At 39.9% G+C, this 24,490-nt stretch overlaps 1 protein-coding gene across 1 annotated transcript; it reads left to right on the top strand.

The window, feature by feature from the left end:
- Nucleotides 1-492: 492 nt before the first annotated feature.
- On the top strand, nucleotides 493-23,734 carry BPGM (bisphosphoglycerate mutase). The gene is made up of 3 exons (XM_079150208.1): nucleotides 493-611; nucleotides 9,886-10,547; nucleotides 22,797-23,734. Exons 2-3 carry the CDS (start codon nucleotides 9,947-9,949, stop codon nucleotides 22,988-22,990), a joined length of 795 nt encoding a protein of 264 aa, XP_079006334.1. The 5' UTR covers nucleotides 493-611; nucleotides 9,886-9,946; the 3' UTR covers nucleotides 22,991-23,734.
- The last annotated feature ends 756 nt before the right edge of the window (nucleotides 23,735-24,490 follow it).

Below are 24,490 nucleotides of genomic sequence, written 5' to 3'. Positions count from 1 at the left end.
TTCCTTTTAATCACGATTTAAGAGTTAAAGTCACCGGTGCTTGTTATAAGGGACCTTTCTTCTGCGATGACTGCCTGGTTTCATCCCAGGGTTTAATCCGAAAATTTCCCTTGAGTAAAAGAAATATCACCTCATCTACTCCAAGACTCCTCCGACACCGCTCTTCCTCGGCAGGTGTTTCCCAGTGACGCCAAATACTTCCTAGAATCTCAAACCGCCGGGTCTCCCCAGGCTGGGGGTTTTCCTATCGCCCCGGCGACGCGCCAGGGTTTGTTTCTCTACTTCCTTAGGCCCAAGCCCGCCCACCGGCTCTGAAATCGTATCCTTATTGGCCCAGGTGAGAGCTCATCTCCTCAGACAGCCAGTCATAGCCTCGCTTCTTACCCTAGGGATTTGGGAAACGGAAAAGACCTCGGTCAGTCCCGGGGGCAGGGCGGGGCCATGGATGAATGACAGCTCTTCCCTCCAATAGGTAGAGTCATGGGACCTGCCCCGTCTGGCTCCAGGGATAGAAAAGAGTGTCGATGCCGGTTGTAACGATGAATCCTAGGAGGCGCTGCCTGCTCCGCGGCCCCGAGGTACGGCGGTTGCTGCGGGTGGTCTTTTTGCAGGTGAGTGGTTTTGTTGTAGAATGTTACGGTTGCGAACGTTTCTCTATTTAAATGAGATGGGATTTTATTTTGAGATGCGGAGGCGGCCAGTTCCTGTAGTCTCCCAGGTTAGGCTTTGGTCGGAATCTGGCGACCACTCCACCGCTCAAGCTGTGACCCTCAGGTATCCTCGAGGTCCGCCCCGCTGTCCCTTTCTCAGAGTGCGCCTCTCCGGCAGTCACAATTAGGTCAACTGAAAGGAGGACCTCCCGGTAGAGGTGGCGGTTGGCCGAAGTACATCAGAAGGAAGGGATTGATGAACAACTCTGGTGGACGCCCGAGGCGCGGTGGCACAGCCTCTCCACTAGCAGACTCCCTGCAAGGAGGCAGGGCTCTGCCACTGTGCGTAGGGCAATGGCAGGCATGGTGGTATAAGTGTAAGTAGATAGGAAAACAAACAAACAAATAAGCAACAAAAGCAAGAAAACTAAACAATTTGAATGCTAAAAAGGGAAAGAAAGTGAGTCAGTGCAGTGGTTTTGGGCCCCAAATCACAGAAACACTGAAAAAAAAAAAAAAAAAAAAGTCAGTGTAATTCCCTCTGTTCTACAGGATGGGGACTGACAAAGAGAAAGAGAAAAGAAATGTCAAAAGAAAAGAGAAAGTCAAAAGAAATGCATCATGGAAGTTAAGTTCATAGTTAGACTTTGAAAGGGTAATTGGTTTTAGCTGACTTAACTTCCCCTACCTCTTCCCTTAAAAATTATGCAGGATTTATAGCTTGAGAGTGGTACTGGAGTGTTGACTCATTGAATGTGGAACCCTTCAGAAGAAAAAAAAATAATCAAAGTTGAGGATTGAAAGTTAATAGTTACTAAGATTTTCTATAATGAAAGCAAAACTCATGTTAATTTGTCTTTTATTTTAAAACTGTCTCCCCTGAGCCCAGGGACTAAGTTTTTTCCACTTTTGTATCCCTGTAGCACCTCACACATCATAGATGCTCCCCAGACGATGGTGGATTTTAGAGACTTGTCATTCAACAAACAGGCATAGTAGAAGGAACTCCAAGTTACAAGTTAAGACATCTTGGTTTTAGTCCTGCAGCTGTTCCTTATTTGTGTCATCTTAAACAAATCATTTCAACTCTGACTCTTAATTTTCATATTTTTAAAAGAAGTTACATTAGATTGTTTCTGGGGCCCATGCCTATATTAGTCTATTTTAAAATAAATGTGATTAGTTTTATTACAGATATACAAGAAATATCATATTGCAGTAAATTTTGTATCAAACCTGTTAGCAAATAAGTTTCCATCTTCAAAGACATGTTCTGTGTCAGTATATAAACTAAACCAAATCAAGTAGACCACTGTAGAAAAATTTTAGAGTACAGAAGTATAATGTGGCAGAAAGTGTCATTCTTAATCCCACCACTCAGAGGCAACCACTGTTAATGTTTCAGTAAATCTTTTAGTCTTTCTTACTCTTTTGCCTTCTACAGTGGGTTGAGATTGAGGTTATTAAGTAGTGATTGATATATCTAAATTCATCAATGCATTTATCTTTGTGTGTCTGGTGTCTGGAAAACAGGATACGAAAATGTTTGAATTGAAATGTTTCTTGAATATCTTTGAAATGAAGTCTGATGTGAGGGGATGTTTATATGGGGAAACAGGACAAAAAGTAATAATAACAAACCCTTTTTTGAAGCTTGGCCACAAATATGAGAAAAAATCTATTTTATAGAATATAAAATGTTGACCACTTTTACTTTGCATTTGGATTGCAGAATATTTCTTGGTATTTGGTATGCTGCTAGGACTATCTCTTTCCATCACCCTCTTTGACTCCCAACGTTGTCTGCATTCTTCCTTCCACTATCTAAACTTCTCTCTAACCTCTCCCTTCATTGTACTTTGTTCTCAAATTTTGCTTCATGCCATCAGCCAGGCCAGGATTGCTTCGAGGCGCCTAAGAACTGTATCAGTCTTCATGAGTTAGTCAATGTCTGCTCCATTCTACCTCTCACTTTTTGGTAGAGCATTGCATCATAATTCATTTAATTCTCCTAACAGTTCCTTCAGAAAAGTAGTTTTGTTATCCTCATCTTTATAGTCATGGAAGCTGAGATCCAAAGAATTTATTCAAGATCATACTGTCAAGCAGAAGAGTGAGTTTATGTCTAGGTTTTTAGACTTCAAACTTTTTGGGGATTTGGGGGAAACAGTTTGTATTGACAGAGTTACTAACCTAGGAAAGTAAGTAACCAGAGATAGGAAAGAAGAGTCATGAGTGTTTTGCATACTGGTGATGCTAAGTGGGCAGGACCAGACCCCATGGTCCAGGCAAATTCTCAGTTCATTACACATTTATATCTCTTTGCTGTGATAGGGATCTACCTCCTATTGCTTTTTATCATTCTGATCAGTAGATGTTAGAATACAATGTAAGGTTTAAGAACAATCTGAAAAACACCCATGAGTAATAGTATTTGCTCCTGGCGAAGAGATTTTTTATTCTTGTACTAAGGATTGAACCCAGGGACGCTTTACCACTGAGCCATATTCCCAGCCCTTTTTACTTTTAATTTTGAGAGAGGGTCTCAGTAAGTTACTGAGGGCCTAGCTAAATTGCTGAGGCTGACCTTGAACTTGTGATCCTCCTGCTTTGGCCTCTGGAGTCACAGATTACAGGTATGTACCATCATGCCCAGCCAAAGATGTTCTTACTACTGTAAATATAAAAGGAAAAGTTACTGTAAAACTTTAGGGAAAGTAATGGACCATAGAATATTAAGTACCTTTAAGTACAGTCATATTTGAATGTTTAGTATTGAATTTGATTTGAGGGGAAGGCATATTTTGTTAAGATAACTGACACTCTAATGAACTAAGCACCAGATTTCATTTCCCTTGAGAACTGTTCCTTTTTATTTCATCAGAGACATGGTTGACTTCTTTCTCAGACCCCAAATGTAGCCAGTGCATCTGCTATACAGTCAGATTTCTAGTTTAGTGGGGTTTACTAGAAGTTGCTCAAAGCTGTACAGTGAGGATTTGGACAAAGGAAAATATCTGAGTGGTCTAGGGAAACAATTGAATATTTGATATTTAAATGTAAGCTTTGGATTAAAGTGATTCTGGGCCTATGTCCCTTATTTTATATTATTTAACATTATATTGTTGATCAAATTTCTTATCCAGTTTTTGGAAATGGAAAAAAAAACCTAGTCTTTAGACTGGCGTGTAATTTTCCCTACCTTTTCATGCTTTGTGATACTGAAGTCTTACACAGTTACTTTGAAACAGTTGAGGAAGGGAGGAAGCAAGTCCTAGGAATATTAATTTGGAAGATAGGATGGTCCCTAGTTATGGGGGCAGGATATATGAAATTATATGGCTTAATAAGGGGCAGGAGTAGGGAGTACCAGCAAAAGATGGTCATGCTACATATGTTGACACTACTCTGAGATTCTGAAAACATTATGAAGTGACCTCAGTAAATGTAGTGCCTTGCATGTGCATCGTTCCCCTGCAACCCTCTTTGTCCCTGCCTTGCCCAGTGCATGCTGATCTTGAAGCTTAACTTCAATTTTATGGTGGCATTTATGGAAATAATTTTTTTTTGCTTTATAGTTAATCTAAATGGATTTTATATACACATATAGTGAAAAGTTTTTTGGAAGTCATAAAGCACCTGCACAGGATGTCCTTTTAATCATCTATTTCTTTTCTACCAAGGCAATTGCATAGCACGCACTTTTGAGCAAGTGTACAATCACCTGAAGTAGAAGCACTGGGCCATAATTTATGAAGATGTCTCATAGGGCTAAATCATGTCTGAGTGACAGATTACATTTTGAAGGAGGTTCACAAGATGAATCACTTTTTCTGCATAGTTCTATCTTGAACCCATTCCTAAATAATCAGCTAAGCAAAAGTCAGGTACTCAGATTCAAATGCACTCAGTATTGTCTTCTGTGAGGGATAAAAACAATTATGAATGGGATTCCATTTAAGGTACTTTGTATTTCTAGCCAAAATAAAATCTGGTGATTTAATAATGTTGGGAGTATCCTTAAACAGGATGCTTAATTAAGGTTATAAATGCTGATGTGATTAGTAGATCTGAGTAGGGATCCAGCTGCATGCCTAAGACCTTCTACTTAGTACCTGATTTTATATAAGCCCACAAGCTAAGAATGTGGTTTACATTTTAAATAGTTGAAATTAATCAAATGAAAACAATCTTTAATGGCTTGAAAATTACATAAAATTTTAATTTTGGTATCCATACACAAAGTTTTATTGGAACACAGCCATATTTATGCATGTATGTATTGTCTACAGCTGCTTTCAGCTACACTGGCTAAATTATACAGTTGTGCATAATTATGATAAAAACCTTATAGTCCACAAAGCCTAAAAATTTACTATCGGGCTTTTACAGAAAAAGTTGCTAACATCTGAGCTGAGCTGGTGTCTTTCACATTTGTCTCTTTCATCCCATTTTGACAGCTGTTATCCTAGTCTAGCTCTCTATTATGTGTTATCAGAATTATTGCAAAAACTTCACCACTAGTATTCACACTACCGGTTTTTCCTCTCTCTCTTTGTATGTGTAGGTGCTGCCTAATCCTCCTAAAATGCATGCTATTAAACCTTTAACGATGTCTCAATATTTATAGAAGAACTTATATTCTTTGGCATAAGGTCCTCCTCCTTAGATGTTCAGTCTCATCTTTTTAGACTGGTCTCCTCCTACTTCCTGTTTATACTCTATATTAGGTGACCATATAATTTTCCAAATGGGATACTTAAGTATGAAAGGGGCCCTAGTAATAATTATGTTGGGGAAGGAAACAGGCCTGTTTTAGGCAAATCAGGATGTATAGTCACCCTTCGTATAACCCCAACTAGTTTGAATGGCTTACTATTCTCTATAGGCACCTGTTCCTTAATTCCTCTTATTGTTCCCTTAGGCTAGAATTCCTTTCCTTTTTTTCCTATAAATCTAAATCTTAAATAACTTTCCAAATCCAACTTATAGTGCCATGTCCATAAAGTCTGGCGCAGAAAGAATCTCTCTCTTTCCACTTCATTTATGATTGAAGTGCTTCTCCTGGTGTGAATTAGTTTTGACTTTAGACACACACACACACACACACACACAAAGACACACACACGTCACCGTTGCTCACTGATTTCTTGAACACATAATCTGTGTTGGAGTCCATATTCCTCTCAAGCCTACCCTTGTGCTCTGCCCTAATGGGGTTTGCAACCCTTGTTGCAGAATGCATTGATTGACTGGGCTGGGGACACTGACAAATATTTGGGGATATCAATTATGATATTTGGGGATATCATTTTAATGTGATTTAAGTAGTGAAAAAAGTTGAGTTTCCAAAGACACCAAAGGAACCCTTGGTTTTCAGTGTGGCAGTGGAATAGAATGGTTCAAAGTATAGGTATAGGCTTTGGGGGCCCAGCCTCAGCCTGAATTCTAGCCCTGCCTCTTCTCCTATTTCTGAATCTGTAAAATGAAGTAATTATAGAACCTACTCCATGGAATGATGGTTGAGGGCTCACACAATCCCCAGCACATGGTAAGTACTCTATGAATGTTGGCTGCTATGACTAATATCATCGTGATCATCACCATAGTACTGTCATAGGTGGGTAACAAAGCGAAGAGACCAAGACAGGATATAACAGTAGATGTGTTGGAGGAACTGCAGCACTGAAAGCTTTGCAGATTTATTTTCTGATGGAAGTATTCAACTTCATAGGGGTCAAAGCCGTGTGAGTCCTGAGAAGTCTCCACTTAGAAGGCTACAGATTAGTCACTTCTTACTGAGAGACCATTTGAGTAGAGTGGTAAAGGCACATATTAGGTGTCAGGGGACTAAGAAAGCCATGGCTAAGAAGGAAGGAAAAACTGGGGGGGAAAGAAATGGAGGATGAGGAAGAGTTTTGTAAAAGAAGTGTTTGGTTTGTAAACCTTGTTTTCAAGCTAGACCATACTTTGTAAAGGAAGAAACTGGGGAATGATAATCCCATAACTGGTGTGTCCTTTTTTTGGCATGAAGTGATTACTGATGAAATATATTGATTATAATGGAAATTAGTCCTTAAATGTCAGTAATTCTTTCTATAGGATAGATGAGGAACCTTGAGAGCAAACTGCATGGTGGTGAGCTTTACCAAAAATAAAATAAAATGGAAAGCAAAGCTCGAGGTTTTAAAGGAGTAGTTTTGAATTTGGAGGGGTGGGCGGAGGCATATATTCTTAGTCACTTACCTCTTCATAAGTTGGGGCAACTACTGCTTTACCTGACTTTGTGCCTTGAAGTTCATCTCAAGAGCAGTGATGGGTTGAGCCCTCCTTTATACGCTCTTCGTTAGATGCATTTTATAAAGTGGTGGCCTGAGTTTGGAAGAACAGGTTATGACTGGAGATGCTCCTATGAAGTGAAGCCAAGTAAGTTCATATCCCCAGTCCAAGACTGCAGAGTCCTTGGTAGTGAGGAAGCAAGAGCACAGGAATTGGAGGCAGAAGATCTAGATCACAGTCCCAGTTTGCCATTTAGTGACCGTATGTTTTTGAACAAGTCAATCAGAATCTCCATTTTCTTAGAGGTTATGGCCATCCGTGAATATACTCTGCCAACTGACTATTTTTACTTGGGCAGTTACCTCTAGAACTGTTAAGCATTAGATCAGTAGTGCAATTTAATAATCTATGTCTAACTGATTTTGATTAAATCAACACACGTACTAAGTGCCTTGTATGCTTTGAGTAACATGGTAAGTTCTAGAGGTGTAGCTTGCCTAGCTACCTGCCTGGATGCAACTTGGTCTAAGGTATATGTATACCTCTGGAGCTTCTTTGCATGCATTCAGCAGTTCGTTAAATAGGAAAAGTCAGTTGATAGTACAAAGGAGGAGGGAAGGAAGTTTTCATTTACCTGAGATAGATTAACTGGTTTGGTACTTAGCCTGTATTCACTTCCCATCCCTCTCTGTGAGGGACTGTGTATATTTGCATAGTTTTCATGGCTACAGTGCTATTCTTCTGCTTCAGTGCATGTATTTTGAGTGAAAAAGAAAACAATTTTTTTAAACAAAACATGCTAATATAGCAGATTAAGATCCTGCAAAGCTTGGTGGTGGCTGTAGGAGTATTCATTGCGACATTGTTTTGTTCCCTTGCTGTAGTCCATAATCAAAAGACCATGGGGAAGGGCTTCTGCCTGCGGAATTTGTCCACTACACCCTTGTTTATTTGAAGGGAAATAGTTTCTTTATCTGTTCAGCCTGGTGGCATCTCTTGACATGACAAACTGAAGTTGAGGTAAAGGTGCAGTTGATAGTTTGCTTATCTTTTCTCCAACCTCCACTACTACCAAAAAATAAAACAGTGAGTGGTTACAATAGGAAGATCCAGTTCTTCATTGGCCTGAATCTTTACTACGTGGTGGATTGGGGATTTTAAAAGAAATAATATAAAAAATATCTTTCTTTTGCAAATTAAACACACACCCACATACACCCTAACACCCATCCACTGGATATATAGCTTGGTCTCTTTCTGGTGAGGGAACCTGAAGCTGGAGCTTCATTAACCTCATGGCAATTCAGCCCTGGGCACAGCCAGTCACCTGGCAAAGCATTGCCCAGATTACTTTTGTTCCCTTCTCTCTTCTGCCACACATCTCTCCTTACTGAAGGTAGGGACCTCATATTCCCTCCCTAGAGATTCTCAGTCCTGTAAGATGCTTTCACTTGAGCCCCAAGCCCCAAGCCCCAAGCCCCGTCCCTTCTAGTCTCCTGGTGCTTTCCTGCACCACATGCACCAAAGCTTCGAATCTGATACTTAACAAGAAAGGGAGATCACAATCCTAACTAGTAGACTTTCAGCTACTTGCTAATCACCTCCACTGGATTTCCTCCCTGACTTCCGAAGCCTTATTTAGAAGACAGTTTACACTTTAGAATCTCTAGGAATTACTAAAGAAAAGTAGAAACTAGATCTAGATTCTGGTGAACTTTGTCACTGATTGTTATATAACTGTCTATGAATCACAGTTTAAATGGCACAGAAAATCACCAGTTAATGGAAGTTGCCAAGAATGGCAGAAAACCAGGCCTTGATGCTCTTATAATCTTTGCTCCCCAGTGTGGAAAAACACTGGGGTGGAGGTGGAGAGCGCCAGGCATGTCAACCAAGCCACATTTGTCAGTGTAGATATGTCCACTGCAAAGAGAGTGAAGGCTGGCTGACCCAGCCCAGTCTGCAGATTTTCCAGAGGACAGTGGACCCACAGGACTTTGGGCCTGCAGTTTGAATGAAGGGGATTCAAAAGCACTTTTTAGGATTGCTGACCCGCTTTACTAGATTCTTCTGCTAAGATGGGGCTGGTGTGCACAGTGTATCTGCAGAGTTGCTGGAGGAGGCAGTACCTCCTTATCAGTGTGGCTACTCTCCCTCCCACAGACCTGCTTCTGTTAATCTCTTTCTACAGGCGCATCTCACAGCTGCTTGCACTTGATAGGTTGTTTTGCATCCGGATTTATTCCTGCCAACAGCTCTGTCTTAAGCAGGTGAAAGATTATTTAGGTGACACCATACTTGGGTTAATGTCACCTAAAATCACTTTTCATGTTTGAATATTGAGCCAGTGTGTCTTGTGTACCTTCAATTTGTTCTTACATGGTGTAGCCCACAGCACTGAAGAGCTCTTTGCCACCAGTCAGTGATATATACAATATCTATGTGGTGGTTCACTGAGTTAATCTGTTTAATAATTTATGTAATAAAGAGGTGAGGCTGGTAAACTTTTTTTCCACCAGAGGAAAAACAGAGTAAGAATCATGCCTTCAATGTAGAGTCAGCTGCTAGGAGCTGGGAGTTCCCAGCTACTAGTCATGCTTTTAGACATATATAACTCATTCTATTAAGTTCTTTCTTCTATAAGCATAAACTTTCTTTTTATCTAGCAGAAACACAGCATGCCATGAGAATGAAGTGTTCTGTTGTTTTACATCATAAAATTAACATATTATCCAGCCATCAGAAAATTTACGTCAACTATGTTGTCTATAATTAATTATCTGGAGAATATGCTTGTATGCACTATAGTAGATGAATACCGGATGTCTGATGTCAAAACTGTTTCAAGGAATTTCAGTTTATTTTAGAAACTGGTTGTTGTAAAATTGTGCTTCCATTCCTAGGTAGTCATTTGAATGAAGAATATAACTTGTACTTTTTGTTCTTCTCTTGCTAGATGTATTGCTGTCCTTGAACAGTATCCCATTTGAAGACATCAGGGAAACTCAGCCATCAGTATGTCCAAGTATAAACTTATCATACTAAGACATGGAGAGGGTGCTTGGAATAAGGAGAACCGATTTTGTAGCTGGGTGGATCAGAAACTTAACAGGGAAGGAGTAGAGGAAGCCCGGAACTGTGGGAAGCAGCTCAGATCGCTGAAATTTGAGTTTGATCTCGTATTCACATCAGTCCTTAATCGGTCCATCCACACAGCCTGGCTGATCCTGGAAGAGCTGGGGCAGGAATGGGTTCCTGTGGAAAGCTCCTGGCGTCTGAATGAGCGTCACTATGGAGCCTTGATTGGGCTCAACAGGGAGAAAATGGCTTTGAATCATGGTGAAGAACAGGTGAGACTCTGGAGAAGAAGCTACAATGTGACCCCACCTCCCATTGAGGAGTCTCATCCCTACTACCATGAAATCTACAGTGACCGGAGGTATAAATTGTGCGATGTACCCTTGGATCAACTGCCACGGTCTGAAAGCTTAAAGGATGTCCTGGAGAGACTCCTTCCCTACTGGAATGAAAGGATTGCACCTGAAGTACTAAAGGGAAAAACCATTCTGATATCTGCTCATGGGAATAGCAGTAGAGCACTCCTGAAACATCTGGAAGGTACTGCTTATAGATAGAGGTCACTAAGTGTTAAAGTTGGGCTTAATCTAGAAATTAGGCTGTTGAAGCACCATTTACATAATAGACTTTCCTTCTCTTTGCCACTTCAGACTTAAGAAACTTGTTCTATAAATCAAAATTCCTGTGCCTTTCTCCTTTTACAGTAACTGAAGAGGTTTTCAGACCCTATATGACAGATTGCAGGTTCTACTCTGAGTTTCTGAATCAGTAGGTATGGGTACAGCCTGAGAATTTGCATTTCTTAGAAGTCAGATGCTGCTGCTGATACTGCTTGGGGTTCCACACTTTAAAAACTACTGATATAAAGATTTTTGTTGTAAGATGAAAGGAGGCTAGGAAGGTCATAAATTATAAAAATGGTGTTGAAAGTAAGTTTGAGTTTTTCAAGTTAAGTAAATTATCTAGACTTCAGTCTAGATATACTTATCTAGATACTTTCTTCAGACTTTAAATTGATTTTTTCCCCCCCTTTGGCAGTACTGGGGATTTAACTCGGGGGCTCTACCACTAAGCTACATCCCCAGTCCTTTTTATTTTTTGAGACAGGGTCTCACTCGGTTGCCAAGGCTGCCCTTGAATTTGCCATTCTCCTGCCTTAGCTTGCCTTTGTGTGTGTTACCACATCTGGCTGACCCCCACCCCAGGGAGCATTCCAACTTTAAGCAATTGTGGCTGTGTTTTCAGACCTGGCTTCCTGAGCAGTTCTTTTATTCCAGTCCTGTTTTCCCAGATCAGGCTTAGTCACTGATTGGGAGAAAGTTCTAGGGGAGGAAAATATAGCCATAGTGTTTTTGTTTTTGTTTTTGTTTTTTTTTTAATTTATCCTGACTCTAATAAAAGCTTGGAGGTAATCAGTAACCTTAATTTTCTTTCAACTAGTGAGTCAGTACTCTATTGTTACCTTCTGCCTAAGTCACAGGAACCCTTTTGAGGACTGGCTCACCTCTGTGGGATGGGAGTGACTGCACTGACACCTTCAGGTCATGCCTCACTTCCTCCCCCCTTCACTAAGCCCCAGGGATGTGCTGTTTGAGTGGTCTGCTGTTTTCCTGTTTTCATCACTGTTAGCATTTAGCTTACAGGTGTTAGGATTCATTTCCCCATCGTTCCTTTTCACTGTGCTTTGCTCTTCTAGAACAGGCTGTGTAAAAGCGAAAAGGTTGATGCTGTAAGCAAAATAAGTGGAAGTAGGCTATTGGTAACAAAACAAAGTGATATTAATGAAATTACTTTGTCATTACTTGAATATCTGACATCTATTAATCAAGCAGAGATCTGAAATCGACAAACTTTATTAGCCGTTCATAACGTTTTTGACTAGACTTGGCACTTGATCTGTTTGTGCACACACATATTTACTGAGCCATGTAAAGGAGTCTATTCTTTGTTCAGAAAAATCAGGTATTTGATGAAGTGACAAATAACTTCATCAGAATAGGTATAATATTTTATTGCTTGAAGAAGAGTTGAGATTCCTGTCAGGACAACAAGGAATTGAAATTCAGAATTTCAAAGTTTCTGCCAGAAGATATGTTCTATCCAACCATGCTAACTCCTTTTCCAGAGATGGGACTTAGATCTTCTGGTAGCCAGGTCCCTTCCCCAAAGAAATACCACTATCTCCTTCAGGATTATCTTCTCCCCATCTTAGCCAGGAAACCCCACTTCAGAGTCATTTAAAAGCCACCTACTGTTTAGTGCCATTTACTCTTCACCTACCTTCAAGTTTAGATCTCTTTCAGATTATTCTGCAGCCCCAACTACAGCTCATTCTAGATGCCCTCTTCTATTAGTGCATTGATAATTTAACTGTTTGTTACTGTCCTTTTTAAGGGAAATAGGAAGAAGGCTTAACCAGTGCTGGTTAAAGAGACACCCCATGATGGGGGTGGAGGAAATTACATGTAGGTGAAGTTAGACAGGAAAAAAGCTTTCTTTTCTATATATAAGGGAAGTTACATTGGTTAAAAGAGTAAAAATACTTGTGATCATTATATCTGTTTGATTCCTAGTCATGCTTTATGCATGTTTATATAAATTTTTTTCATAAAATGGGCTCTTTCAATTTTTCCCTGTTTGGTCCTTAACACTGCTTGACCAGACTTAAAGCATGTTACTTACTGTTGGGGAGAAGGTGCAGTAACAACTAGAATCAATGACAGCATGGTGTTCTATCATAAAACTACTTTCTTAACTTGGGGATAGGAAGAATGAGGACTCCAGTTAACTGCCTAATTAGAATATTGATCTAGCCTGCAATTTCAAGGCGCCTGAAGATCTTTCACTGAGATATGCTAGTAGTACTCATCTGCTCTAACATCTACACTTAGAGGTGCCGTCTGTACACCTCAGCAATGGAGACTGCTGGTTCTTCAGTTTATGTTGTTTTTCAAGTGCTCCGTACCATGGCATTACGTATAGGCAGTCAAATCCTGACTGACACTTCTCCCATTTGGGGGAAGGAAACAGGTGCTGTGGAAGGAAATGAAACCCAGAGAGGCTCAGATGACTTGGCCTTGATCATGATAGCCAGAAACCTGAAGTTTGCCCAAAACCCAGTCTGAGGAGTCTCTGCATCGATTACCACCTGGACGTTTTTGTTGTATTTTTTTATCCTGAGAAGTAGCGATTTCCTTAATCTATTCTTTATTCAGAATACTGTATTGTAAGGAGCTGAGTCCAGAGTGAGCTTGGCAGGTAAACCACAACAAAGGTAATGTAATGAATGAATTGAGTCTTAAATTATTACTGCTGTTTTCATAATATTGTGGTCTGAATTGTGGGGAGTGTATATAAATGGAGACATCTTGCATGCATGTCTTCTTTAGTGGAGGAACTTGCATGTGACTCTGAATTCCCTGGAAAGTTATGATTATGTATCTAGATCATATTTTATTTGATTGATTATGGATCACTAAACTGTTTTGCTTAATGAAATTGCTGTAATAAAAAGGAGCAAACTACTGATCTACCTAACATCATGAATGACTCTCAATTGCATTATGCCAAGTGAGAGAAACTGGGCTCAAAAAACTATGTACTGTATAATTCCATTTATGTGGCATTTGGGAAGAAGCAAAACTATAAGGACAGAACACAGATCAGCCAGGGAAGGGGAGGCTGCAAAGGCTGAGGAAATTTGGAGGGATGATAGAGCTGTGTTATTTCACCACTGGTGGTGGTCACACTACTATTGAAGTTGTCAAAACTGATAGAACTGTACACCTAAAAAGGTGAATGTTGCAGTATGAAAAATTATACCTCAAAAAGGATCTGCTTTATCCAGTGAAAACACCATTGCCCTAGTTAGAACTTTGATTTTTGTTCCACACAATTATAGCCTAGGTGAGTGTGTTGTCAATTAGTAAGAAGGAATGAAGATTGCTGTACACACCTACCTGTGCCTTTGAAAACTCACCTGGAGGGCCTTTATTATGCTTTCTCAAGGCGTCAAGAGCTATCTGGTGCTGCCTCTGTTTAGCAACTAAAACATGGCAGTATAGGAAATTGCCTTTTAAAATTATAAGCTGCTGGACCTTGAAGGTTTTTTGTTTGTTTGTTTTTTGTGGTGCCAGGAACGGAACCCAGGGCCTCCTACATGTTAGGCAAGTGCTCTATCACTGAACTGCATCCCCAGTCCAAACATGAAGTTTAGTTAGGGTCTTGCTAATGTTACTTACAGGTCATGAGCTCTTCTCATATAGGTTTTTTCATCCCAGAACTATGACTGCTTCTTTGCCACCAAACTTTGTAGCCTTAATGAAGCTTCCACCTGCTGTTTTTCTTCCTTGCAACCACCTAGTCTAGGAGTAGGTAAATTAGGACCTCTTGGAGCCAGTACAGTTGAGTGGTACAAAGGCAAGTGTTATTGATCTGGAGTTAGATAACATTCTTGTCTAAGAATTGCAAGCGTAGGAAACACATGTCCACACCTAGGTGAGGCTTTGTGTCTGATAATTTTTTTTTTTTTAAGTTTTGGGTACTGGGGAGTGAACCCAGAGTTGCTTTACCACTGAGCTACGTCACCAGCCCTTTTTATTCTTTATTTTGAGACAGGATCTCACTAAGTTGGTTAGGGCCTCACAAAGTTGCCAAGGCTAGCCTCAAACTTATGATCCTTCTGCCTCAGCCTCCTTAGCTGCTGGGATTCCAGGTGTGCTCCACCATGCCCATCTATTTATATAATATTTTGCTTGTAAATGATATGTAGTTTGGATATTGCTTTTCTTTAATCTGATAGTTCTTAATACTTTCAGAAGGAAGAAGAAAAATGATAATAAATAGTATATAGTAGGACAATTCCTTCTTAAGGGATGACTTTACTGCTTTTTAGAAATATAAATAATGACCTGTACTGTGCTAGTAAGTTCAGGTTAAAAGCAGGTTCACTTCTGACTGGTTCAGACAGACTTCTTGCAAAGCACCATGAAAATTTCCAACACAGGCTTAGTATCTAAAAGCATCCTGTTCTGTAGCCTTCCAGACAGGCGTGTGTGCCTTTCTCTGTGGTCAGCCTAGTCACTTCCTGTTGTTTTCTGCTGGTGCACACTGAAGGAAAAACCAGGTACCAAACAGCGTTGGATGTAGCCTGACCTTGCCAGAGGAAGTAGATTGTTTAGTCTGGGTTCAAGCACTGGCTTAGGCAGCTTCAAGTTTGGAATAAGAGTAGCAGGCAAGACTCTCACGTAGACAGACTTGATCCCTGAAGAATTGTATGCAGCTGCACACATGGCAAGGCAAAGAAGTGGCCAGGCGAAATTAGAGAATTGGGGAGGAAAGGTCATTTGGGACTAGCTATGGGGCTGGGGACTGGATTAGTCACCTTTGGCATTTAGTGTGATATTTTCAGAAGCAGCAAGTTCAGGCCTCTCTTCTGTGAAACAAATAGTTGCCTGGTGGGATGGTTAAGCTTTCTTGTGTTTTAAGTGTACAAGATTTACAGCAACCTTTATTTTTAAGCTGTATATGCTATATTAGCTATAAAATTAAATGAAGAATGGGTACTTCTCTCTGCCTTATTCTAAATTAGAAGCTGCCATTCTATCATCATGTTACAATATTCAAATAACTCCCTTTCAATTATTCCCCTAGTCTATTTTAAAGTTGTACATATATAGCATTCAGATTTTAAAGAACTAAAACTAAAAACAGGTTGATCATTTGTGAAATTCAGAATCTCTTCTTTCAGATTTTACTGGTGACAGAAAAATATAGAACTTTATCACAAATTGTCAGTAGAATTTTAATTGTGATTTGCTTGACTGGAAGGGAAGTGGGAAATGGGTGGATCCTCATAGCTGGATGAATGGATGGCAGCTGTTTCTCTTTCTTTTCCTAATTCCAAAGTGTCAAAGTGTGTGCATTTCATCCTGCCCTATAACAAATCTTTCTGGCTCCTTTATTGTCTCTTCTCCCATTTCCTGAAGTTCAAAGACTTTCTAGCAAACAGTTTAGAGAAAACCAAAGAATATGTTGAAGACATTTAATATGAAGTGTTTATTAGCACTAGATGTAAGCAACTTTTCGTGCAAGGCTAAGAGCCTTTTAACCCTCCCTTTTTTTCTTGTTAAGTTCAACACAGTCTTTAATCAAGGTTTCAATAGTAAAAGACTAAGTTTAGTTTGAAAACCCAAGAAATTAGAGTTCATTCAGTTTAGCTATGAGCCCAGGGTCTAGTAAATCAGGTTTTGCTCTTGGGTTTAGGGATGTAGCACCTACATGTGAATTAGACATACAAGGTCCCACCTTTTCTGGAGTTTGTTTTTTAATCTCTCTCTAAAATCTGGCCAGTACTGTAGCTGTGACATAGTCTTTGGAATACCTTCATATTTCATGCTTTGAGATTTTTAATTAATCATTTATCCCTCATAGCCTTTAGTTATGTGTAAAAAGTGTATTCATGTAATAAATACATGGTTGTGCATACCTGTAATCCCAGTGACTTGGGAGGCTAAGACAAAAGGATCACAGGTTCAAGGCCAGCTTGGGCAATTTAGTGAGACCCTGTCTCCATATAAAAGTCAAACAAGGAGCTGGGGATGTAATCAGTGGTAGGGCACTTGTGAGGCCCTAGGTTCAATTCCCAGTACTGCAAAAATAAATAAATAAATAAATAAATAAATAAATAAATAAATAAAATACAACCAGAGTGTATTTATTTAGTGTACATAGTGGACCATATAACTAACTATATTCTGGATCCTAGTAACCAACCCATAATAGTGCTACTTGCAATCGAACAAATATTTATTAAATTTATACAATGGGAAGGCTCTACTTTAAGAGCCTGGGTGATATAGGAATGGATTAGATGCAGTAAACATAGATCCTGCTCTCAAGAAATTCGTAATTCTGGTGGGAGAAGCCAGCACTTGCACAAACCCGCTCACGGAAGGCAGAGTGGTAAGCTGCCCATCTATGTACAGAGCATGACTGTCCTCATTTTGGAATGAGTTACATCCTTGACTTTTCCCCAGATTTTCATCATTTCTTACTTGAAATATTCTAGTCATATAAATTGGTTGCAGTTAACTCATAGGTACTCCTACGAGAAGATTCAAGAATTACGCTGGGTGTGGTGATGCGTTCCTGTAATCCCAGTGGTTTGGGAGGCTGAAGCAGGAGGATCAAGAGTTCAAAGCCAGCCTCAGCAAAAGTGAGGCATTAAGCAACTCAGTGAGACTGTCTCTAAATAAAATACAAAATAGGGATGGGAATGTGGCTGAGTTTAATCCCCAATAACACATACACACAAACAAACAAACAAACAAAAAAATCAGTGGAGCCACCTGTAATCCCGGCAACTCAGGAGACTGAGGCAGGAGGATCACTGTTCAAAGCAATTTAGCAAGGCCCTAAACAACTCAGCGAGACCCTGTCTCTAAATAAGATGCAAAAAACAGGCTTGGGATGTAGCTCTATGGTTACATGCCCCTGAGTTCAATCCCTAGTACCAAAAAAAAAAAAAAAAAAAAAAAGAAAGAAAGAAAAAAGATAGTAGGTACATGTATAGGTGTTTATAAAGGGACCGTGATGGACAGAAGTAGATTCAGTGTGATAACTTAGTGATATTTCTTTGTAGAAGATTCTTGAACTCTGTATAAAAAAATCTGAGGCAGTTATCAGACAAGTGGTATGCTATCTAGCTGCTCACTTTAGCTTTCAGGTCAAGTCCCAGTGAATGAGTTTGTAGTAAGATATTACATAATACACCACTCATTCACTTTGGCTTAATCCAGTGCAGGTTCAGTGTTCTAGCCTCAGGAGTTCTGTTGATGCCTTAGAATGGAGAACATAGCTTATGCCAAAATTAAGTAATAAGTAATGGCTTCACTGTGGTTTTTCTTAATTTTCTCTTTTAAAATTTCAGTTGCGTCTCATTGACTGATTATTAACCAGTCTAAGTATTTTAAATATTTAAGTAATTAGTCTATTGTGTGAATGGCCTGAGTAGTCATTAAAGTGGAATGTTAACTTTATTAATTGGAAAAACAGTATTTTTGTTGTGCACTCCTTCCTTTGTAGGTGAAAGATGATAGTTCTGGTGGCCTTCATTTAGTGGACTCACAAAAAGTGCGTTGTTAGCATCTACGCTATAGGTGTGAACTTGCGAGTGGTGTTATTACAGAGAGGACCTGGGTAGATCTGAAGTCATGGTCAAACCAGTGGGTCCCACGCGTGCCCTAGCTCCTTGCCAAAGACCTCAAACCTGGGTCATGCTGACAGTACTCTAAACGTGGCCCCTCACAGTCCGTTTTCTAGCTACTTCACAGGCTAGGCAAACCTGCTTATGCCCTTTCCAGTTCTAGGACCAGCAGGTGCTAGTGTCCAGTTAGGACCTCGTCTATCACAAGGGCAGAACAAAAACATGAACATCCGCCCCTTTCCCCTGTGGTGGTGCAAATAACCATAGACAAGTCACATGACTATAGTGTAAGTCGTAGGATTTGGAAATTTTAAAAAAACCCTCTAAGAACAGGTCTGCTTTTACTGCCTTAACAGTCTCGTGACTTGAGCAGGTTTGCTTAACCTTTCTGAACCTGTTTAGTACTTGTTGAACAGCTTTTTTGCTGGTGTAATTCATATACAATCTGCCACTCAAAGTGCACAACTCAGTGATTTTTATTTTATTATTTTTATTTTTGTCATTGTACTGGGGATGAAACCCAAGGCCTCATGCATACTGGGCAAGCACTCTGCCACTAAGCTAAACCTAGACCTAGCTTTTCATTGCATTTTAGTATACAGTTGTCCCTTGGTATCCATAAAAGACTGGTTCAGAAACTCTTGCAAATACTAAAATCTGCAGATGCTCAAGTTCTTTTTGGACAGTAATATGTAACTACATATCCTCCTATCTACTTTAAGTCTTCTCTAGATTACTTATAATACCTAATACAGTGTAAATGCTATGTAAATACCTGTTACACTGTGTTGTTTAGGAAATAATGACAAGAACAAAAAGTCTGTCTGTATTTGATACAGATATAATTTTAAAAGTGTTTTCCATTCATGGTTGGATGAATCCATGGGTGAGGGACCAGTGGGTATGGATTCACAGAGTTGTAAATCCATCACCACAATCAGTTTAAAATATTTTAGGAGTGGGGTATGGGGAAAGATTGATCAAGGGGTACTAAATTACAGTTAAATAGAAGTAAGAAGTTCTGGTGTGCTGTTGTGCATTAGGGTGGCAATAGATGACCATTACGATTGGTATATTTGAAAAAACTAGAAGAAAGGATTTTAAGTATTTTCACCATAAAGAAATGAGGATTGAGAAGACAGGTATGTTTAATTAGATTTTTTATTACCTCCAAAAGAAACTCTGTTCCCCTCAGCTGTCACCACCCCCTATTCTGCACTTCCCTCTAGCTATAGGCAACTAATCTACTTTATGTCATTATGGATTTGCCTATTCTGAACATTCCATATCATAGAATCATACAGTATGTGGTCCTTTTGTGACTGACGTTTTTATTTAGCATGTTTTCAGGGTCCGGCCTTATTGTAGCATATATCAGTACTTCATCTACTTTGTGTGGATATGCCACCTTTAATTGATCTATTTATTAGTTAATGGACTGCTATGGCTTCGGCCTAGGAATGTTCCCTGAAAAGCTCATGTTTTGAAAGCATGATTCCTAATGTAGCAAGAATCAGAGGTGGGGCTTTTAGGTAATGATTAGGGCTAAAACTTCATGAGTGCTTTAATCCATTTGATGGATTGCTGGTTTGTATGGACTACTGGGTGGCAACTGTAGACAGATGGGGTATGGCTAAAGGAAATGGGTAGCTAGAGAGTGACCTAGGACTCTATTTGTCCCTGGCCCCTTTCTCTGTCTCTCCCTATCCCTCTTTTTCCCAGATTCCTGGCTCATCATGAGCTGAGCTGCTTTCCTCCAACCATACCCTTCTACCATGATGTCTGACTTACCTCAGGCTCAGAGCAATGGAATCAGCCAACCATGACTGAGACGTATGAGACCAGATTAGTTGGACAAATCTGTAAAACCCGTTTTTCTCTCCAAGGTTTACAGACTCTAGAAACAGATAAAACATGGTCCTTGCACAATAGATGAATATAAAAATTACTTGGTGTCTCTGTATTTCTCAAACCTCTAAGATGCTTCTGCTTTTCCCAACCATTAAGTATGAAATAGAGAAACTGGTGTTGGAAGAGACTATCCTCCCTCATTTCATTGGAGGTAAAATCCTGGCCAGGGTCACACATGTTCTTCCCTAGAGTACTGTGCTTATTATAAAAGGTCCTCAGCTACTGCTTAGATGGGTGAGTAGGCTTGAGGACCTCCAGAATATTTCCTGGATTTTGAAGGGAAAACTGTTGAATTCTAAGCCTCAGTAGTGCCCTGGCTCTAAACCTCATGCTGTTGAACTCCCCTCCTGCACAGCCCGCAGACTTTTCCTGACCCAGTGGAGCCAGAGGACTTTAAGAATATAGAGCAGTCATTTCCCCGCTAACCTGCTGGGTTCCTGGTCTATGCTTCTGTCCTTGCAGCTTTAGTTCGCGGGGGTGATCCTGAGTAAGGCTGCAGCCTGAGATGAGGGCGCGGCAGGACAAAGCAGAGGTTCATTCAGCAGCCTTCCCTGTAAGTCTTCTACCCAGAAGGGGCAGAAGAAACACGTACTCTTCCCTGTCTGTTTTCTCTTAAGCCAACCCTCTTATCCCACAACCTTTGGTAATGCGGGAGAGATAGAGCATGTTTCTTTTGTCTTCTCTTTTCAACTCGATGGAGGAATTGGAGGCCCAGAGAAATTTCTTACCTAAAATTGTAAAGTTAGTATATTGAGGGGAGGTGATTAGGCAGCACACTTGGAAGAAACAATCTCTCACAAGTTGGGATTCTTTTGTTTTGTAGTGGTTCAAATTTGGATAGTTTGTGCATGAGAGTGAGAAGGTAGCTCTTCAGGGCCTAGGCCTGAAATTGGAATAAAGAGCCATTCCAGCTGAGTAAGGATCCTTCTGAGTAAGGACCCAGTGCATTGATTCTGTAGCTCTCGGCTGGTATAGTTATGACCAGTAACTAATTAAAATGACAAAGTGCACTGATAACTAACTGATAATAACTTATTCTGCCACCATCAAATAAGGACAAACCTTGGACTCTTCTCACAGTTGCTCTGCCTAGATCCTTCCTGTCTGATACAGAACAGAAACATATAATAAAAACAGTTATTTCCAGCCACCCGCCAGCCCCATACTGGGGATTGAACCCAGGGGCCCTCTACGACTGAGTTACATTCCTAACCAGCCCTTTTAATCTTTTATTTTAAGAAAGGATGTCGTTAAGTTGCCAAGGCTGGCCTGGAAGTTGCTATCCTCCTGCCTCAACCTCCCAAGTCACTGAGATTACAGAGCAGTTACATATCTTGGATTTTTGTTTTGTTTTATTGTTTTTGGTACCGAGGATTGAACCCAGGAGCACCTAACTACTTAGCCACATCCCTGGCCCTTTATTAATGTTTTATTTAGAGACAGGGTCTCACTAAGCTGATTAAGGCCTTGCTAAATTGCTGAGGCTGGCTTTTGAACTTGTGATCCTCCTGCCTCAGCCTCCTGAGCTGCTGGGATTACAGGCACGTGCCACTGCACCCTGCTAGTTATTTCTTTAAAGTAAAAAATTTGAATATTTTCAGTTGCTTCTTAGTTTGCTCCATTTCTTTTCTCATATCTTCTGTTTTTCTATTTTGAACTCAGAGAACTCCAGTTGTAGACTCCTGGATTTTAATCCAAGTTTAGCCATTTATTCTGTGTGGTCTTGAGTTGTTTACTTAACTTCTCTGTGCCAGAAATTGTTACATGGAGAAAATAATAACTTACAGCCTCATAGGATAGCAGTGATTATTAAACGAGTTAATATATATGAAGTACTTAGAAAAAGCAAGCCAGGCATGGTGGAGCACACCTGTTATCCCAGCTACTTGAGCAGTTTAAGGCAGGAGGATTACAAGTTTTTTTTTTTTTTTTTCAAAAAAGGGAAAGAAAGAAAAAAAAAAAGTACCTAGCATGTAGTGTATGCTCATAATGTGAGCTGTTCATTGTTAAAAGTAGTTGTAATAATGAAAGTATCGTTAGTACCACAGCCACCAGTACAACTACAACTCTTCTGCTCCAGATTGAATTACCAATGATGTACTTGTAATTAGAAAGAATTAAAGATGGCCTGTCCATTAGGCATGATTTCCTCATCCAGTAGTTGGACTGTAAAGGGCGAGTTGGAGAATGAGGCCTGTTTACAGAGCATGCTGAGAAGTCCCTTCCTGATGCCCCTGGGCTGTGCTTCCCAAGCCCTGGGGGAGATCTCCTGCTTGACTGGGGCTAGTCTGGGGTTTTCCAAGCTCACTTAGTGTTGGAAAACCAGCCACATTCTCATCAAATGAACTAGATTTAGACATTAATGGAAAGTCCTAGTTTTAAGACTAGTGTGGAAAAGATAATTTTAATTCCTTTTACATGTAAATAGGAAATAGGCAGAAGAAGGTTGCCCCAGAAAGGATATACTTTTTAAGATTCAGCACTTCATGTGAATCTCTAAATTTCTAGAAAGTTCCTGGCATTGTGAAATTGTAGTTGGAACCCCTCAGCACCTGGCATGGTTTCAGGCAAACCGTTAATATGGAACTAAGTCAATGTGCAGTTAAACAATTAAACAGAACATCCTCTTGAGTTTGTCTTTAATGCTTGTGCTTTCCTCTTCTGCTCAATAGGTATCTCAGATGAAGACATTATTAACATTACTCTCCCTACTGGAGTCCCAATTCTTCTGGAACTGGATGAAAACCTGCATGCTGTTGGGACTCACCAATTCCTGGGTGACCAAGAGGCTATCCGGGAAGCCATTAAGAAAGTGGATGATCAAGGAAAAGTGAAAAAAGTCCCAACATCTCCAAGTACTGACTAGAAACAGATGCAGAAGGAGTGGCATGCAGTGTGTTATGGGTGCTGATTTCTCTCTATTTTTCCCCTGATTTTCCATATTTTTTCAGGGCTAGGTTTGCGGTAGAGTTTTGTATAGATATCTAGGTGATTTATCTGGGCTCAGATGAAGCATTAGGGTACCTAAGAGCTAATGTCATAAGCCTTGGAGTTTGCTTTCTTGCTAGTCCTGTTTGAATTAGTCACAAATTAGTAAGCAGGGGGATTTAATTGAGGTTGTTTTGTTAGTTTCTGAAATGGGAGAGTAACAAGTAGAGATAAAGTTTAAGATATTCATTGTCAATAAATCATTATCAAGTCACCATGGATGGGCACTATTTCAATAAGTAGTTCATCTTTTATTTAATTAGACTTTCTGAACTGATAATAAGGATTACTAGATAATACACTGTATGTAAGTATTTATTACTAGTCTTTTCCCCTAGGAAAGGGGATGCTTTGGTACTTAAAACCAGAGGCCCATTGCATGGGAAAGTCATGGACGGTTCCTTCAGGGAGGCCAACCACCACCACAAAAACAGCAGTAGCAAGACCCTTTAACTTTCTCTAGTCCAGAGTCATCCTTTGTTTGGCATTCAGTAGAATTCTTCTTTGGCCACTAAAATGAGCACACTATAGACAACTATGGCTGTTTACATTCTCTTTTGTTTTTTGAACTTTAATTGTTGGATACAAGAGTTGGTTAAAAATAAAGTTCTGTGACCGAAAACAACCTCTCCAAGTGTTTTTGTGTGTTTCATAAATTTTAGACTGGGGTCTGAACTAGCCGTGGACTCCTGTCTTCCTGCTGATCCTCAGAGATTGCACTCACTTTGCCACCCTGACACTTCTCCTATCTTTACATTGAAGGTTGGCATGAAGGATATGGTGTGGGTGATTTATTCACCTGAGAAGGGGATGTGGTATATTAGGGCTTGTCACATTCCTATGTTATTCACCAGCTAAGGACAAAAGATATGGTATGTAGTACACATTTGTCAGGGTAGGCCATTTCAATTGTAAAAAATTTATAGTTTTAATAGCTATTATAGCTGTCATTTTTCATGGTTTTCCATTGGTGGACTTTTAACTATTTTATATTTAAAATTGACATTTGAAGTAACTAAATCTGAAATCTTTGCTGCTGCTTGGTTTCCATTCAGTCCTTAGTTTAGATCCCAGGGATTAGACAAAGAAGATAACTGAAAAGATGAACCATTCTGCTCCTCACTGGCGGTATCTGTGATACTTAAAAACTTGGAACATGGATGCTTTCTATTTGTTATTCTCTACTGCAGTCTTTCATCTTAGTGCCATTGTTTAACCAGATAATCCTCTAGAATTCAGATGCCAGGTTGTTATTCAGCTTTTTCGCTGCTGTGACTAAAAGACCTGACCAGCACAATTGTATAGGAGGAAAAGTTTATTTAAGGGGTCACAGTTTCAGAGGTCTCAGTCAATAGACAGCCACCTCCATTCCTTGAGA

Source organism: Sciurus vulgaris (assembly GCF_902686455.1).
Source record: "Sciurus vulgaris genome assembly, chromosome: 8".
Classification (NCBI taxonomy): Eukaryota; Metazoa; Chordata; class Mammalia; order Rodentia; family Sciuridae; genus Sciurus; species Sciurus vulgaris.
Note: the sequence above shows the minus strand (reverse complement) of the source record. Positions and strands in the feature narration are given on the sequence as shown.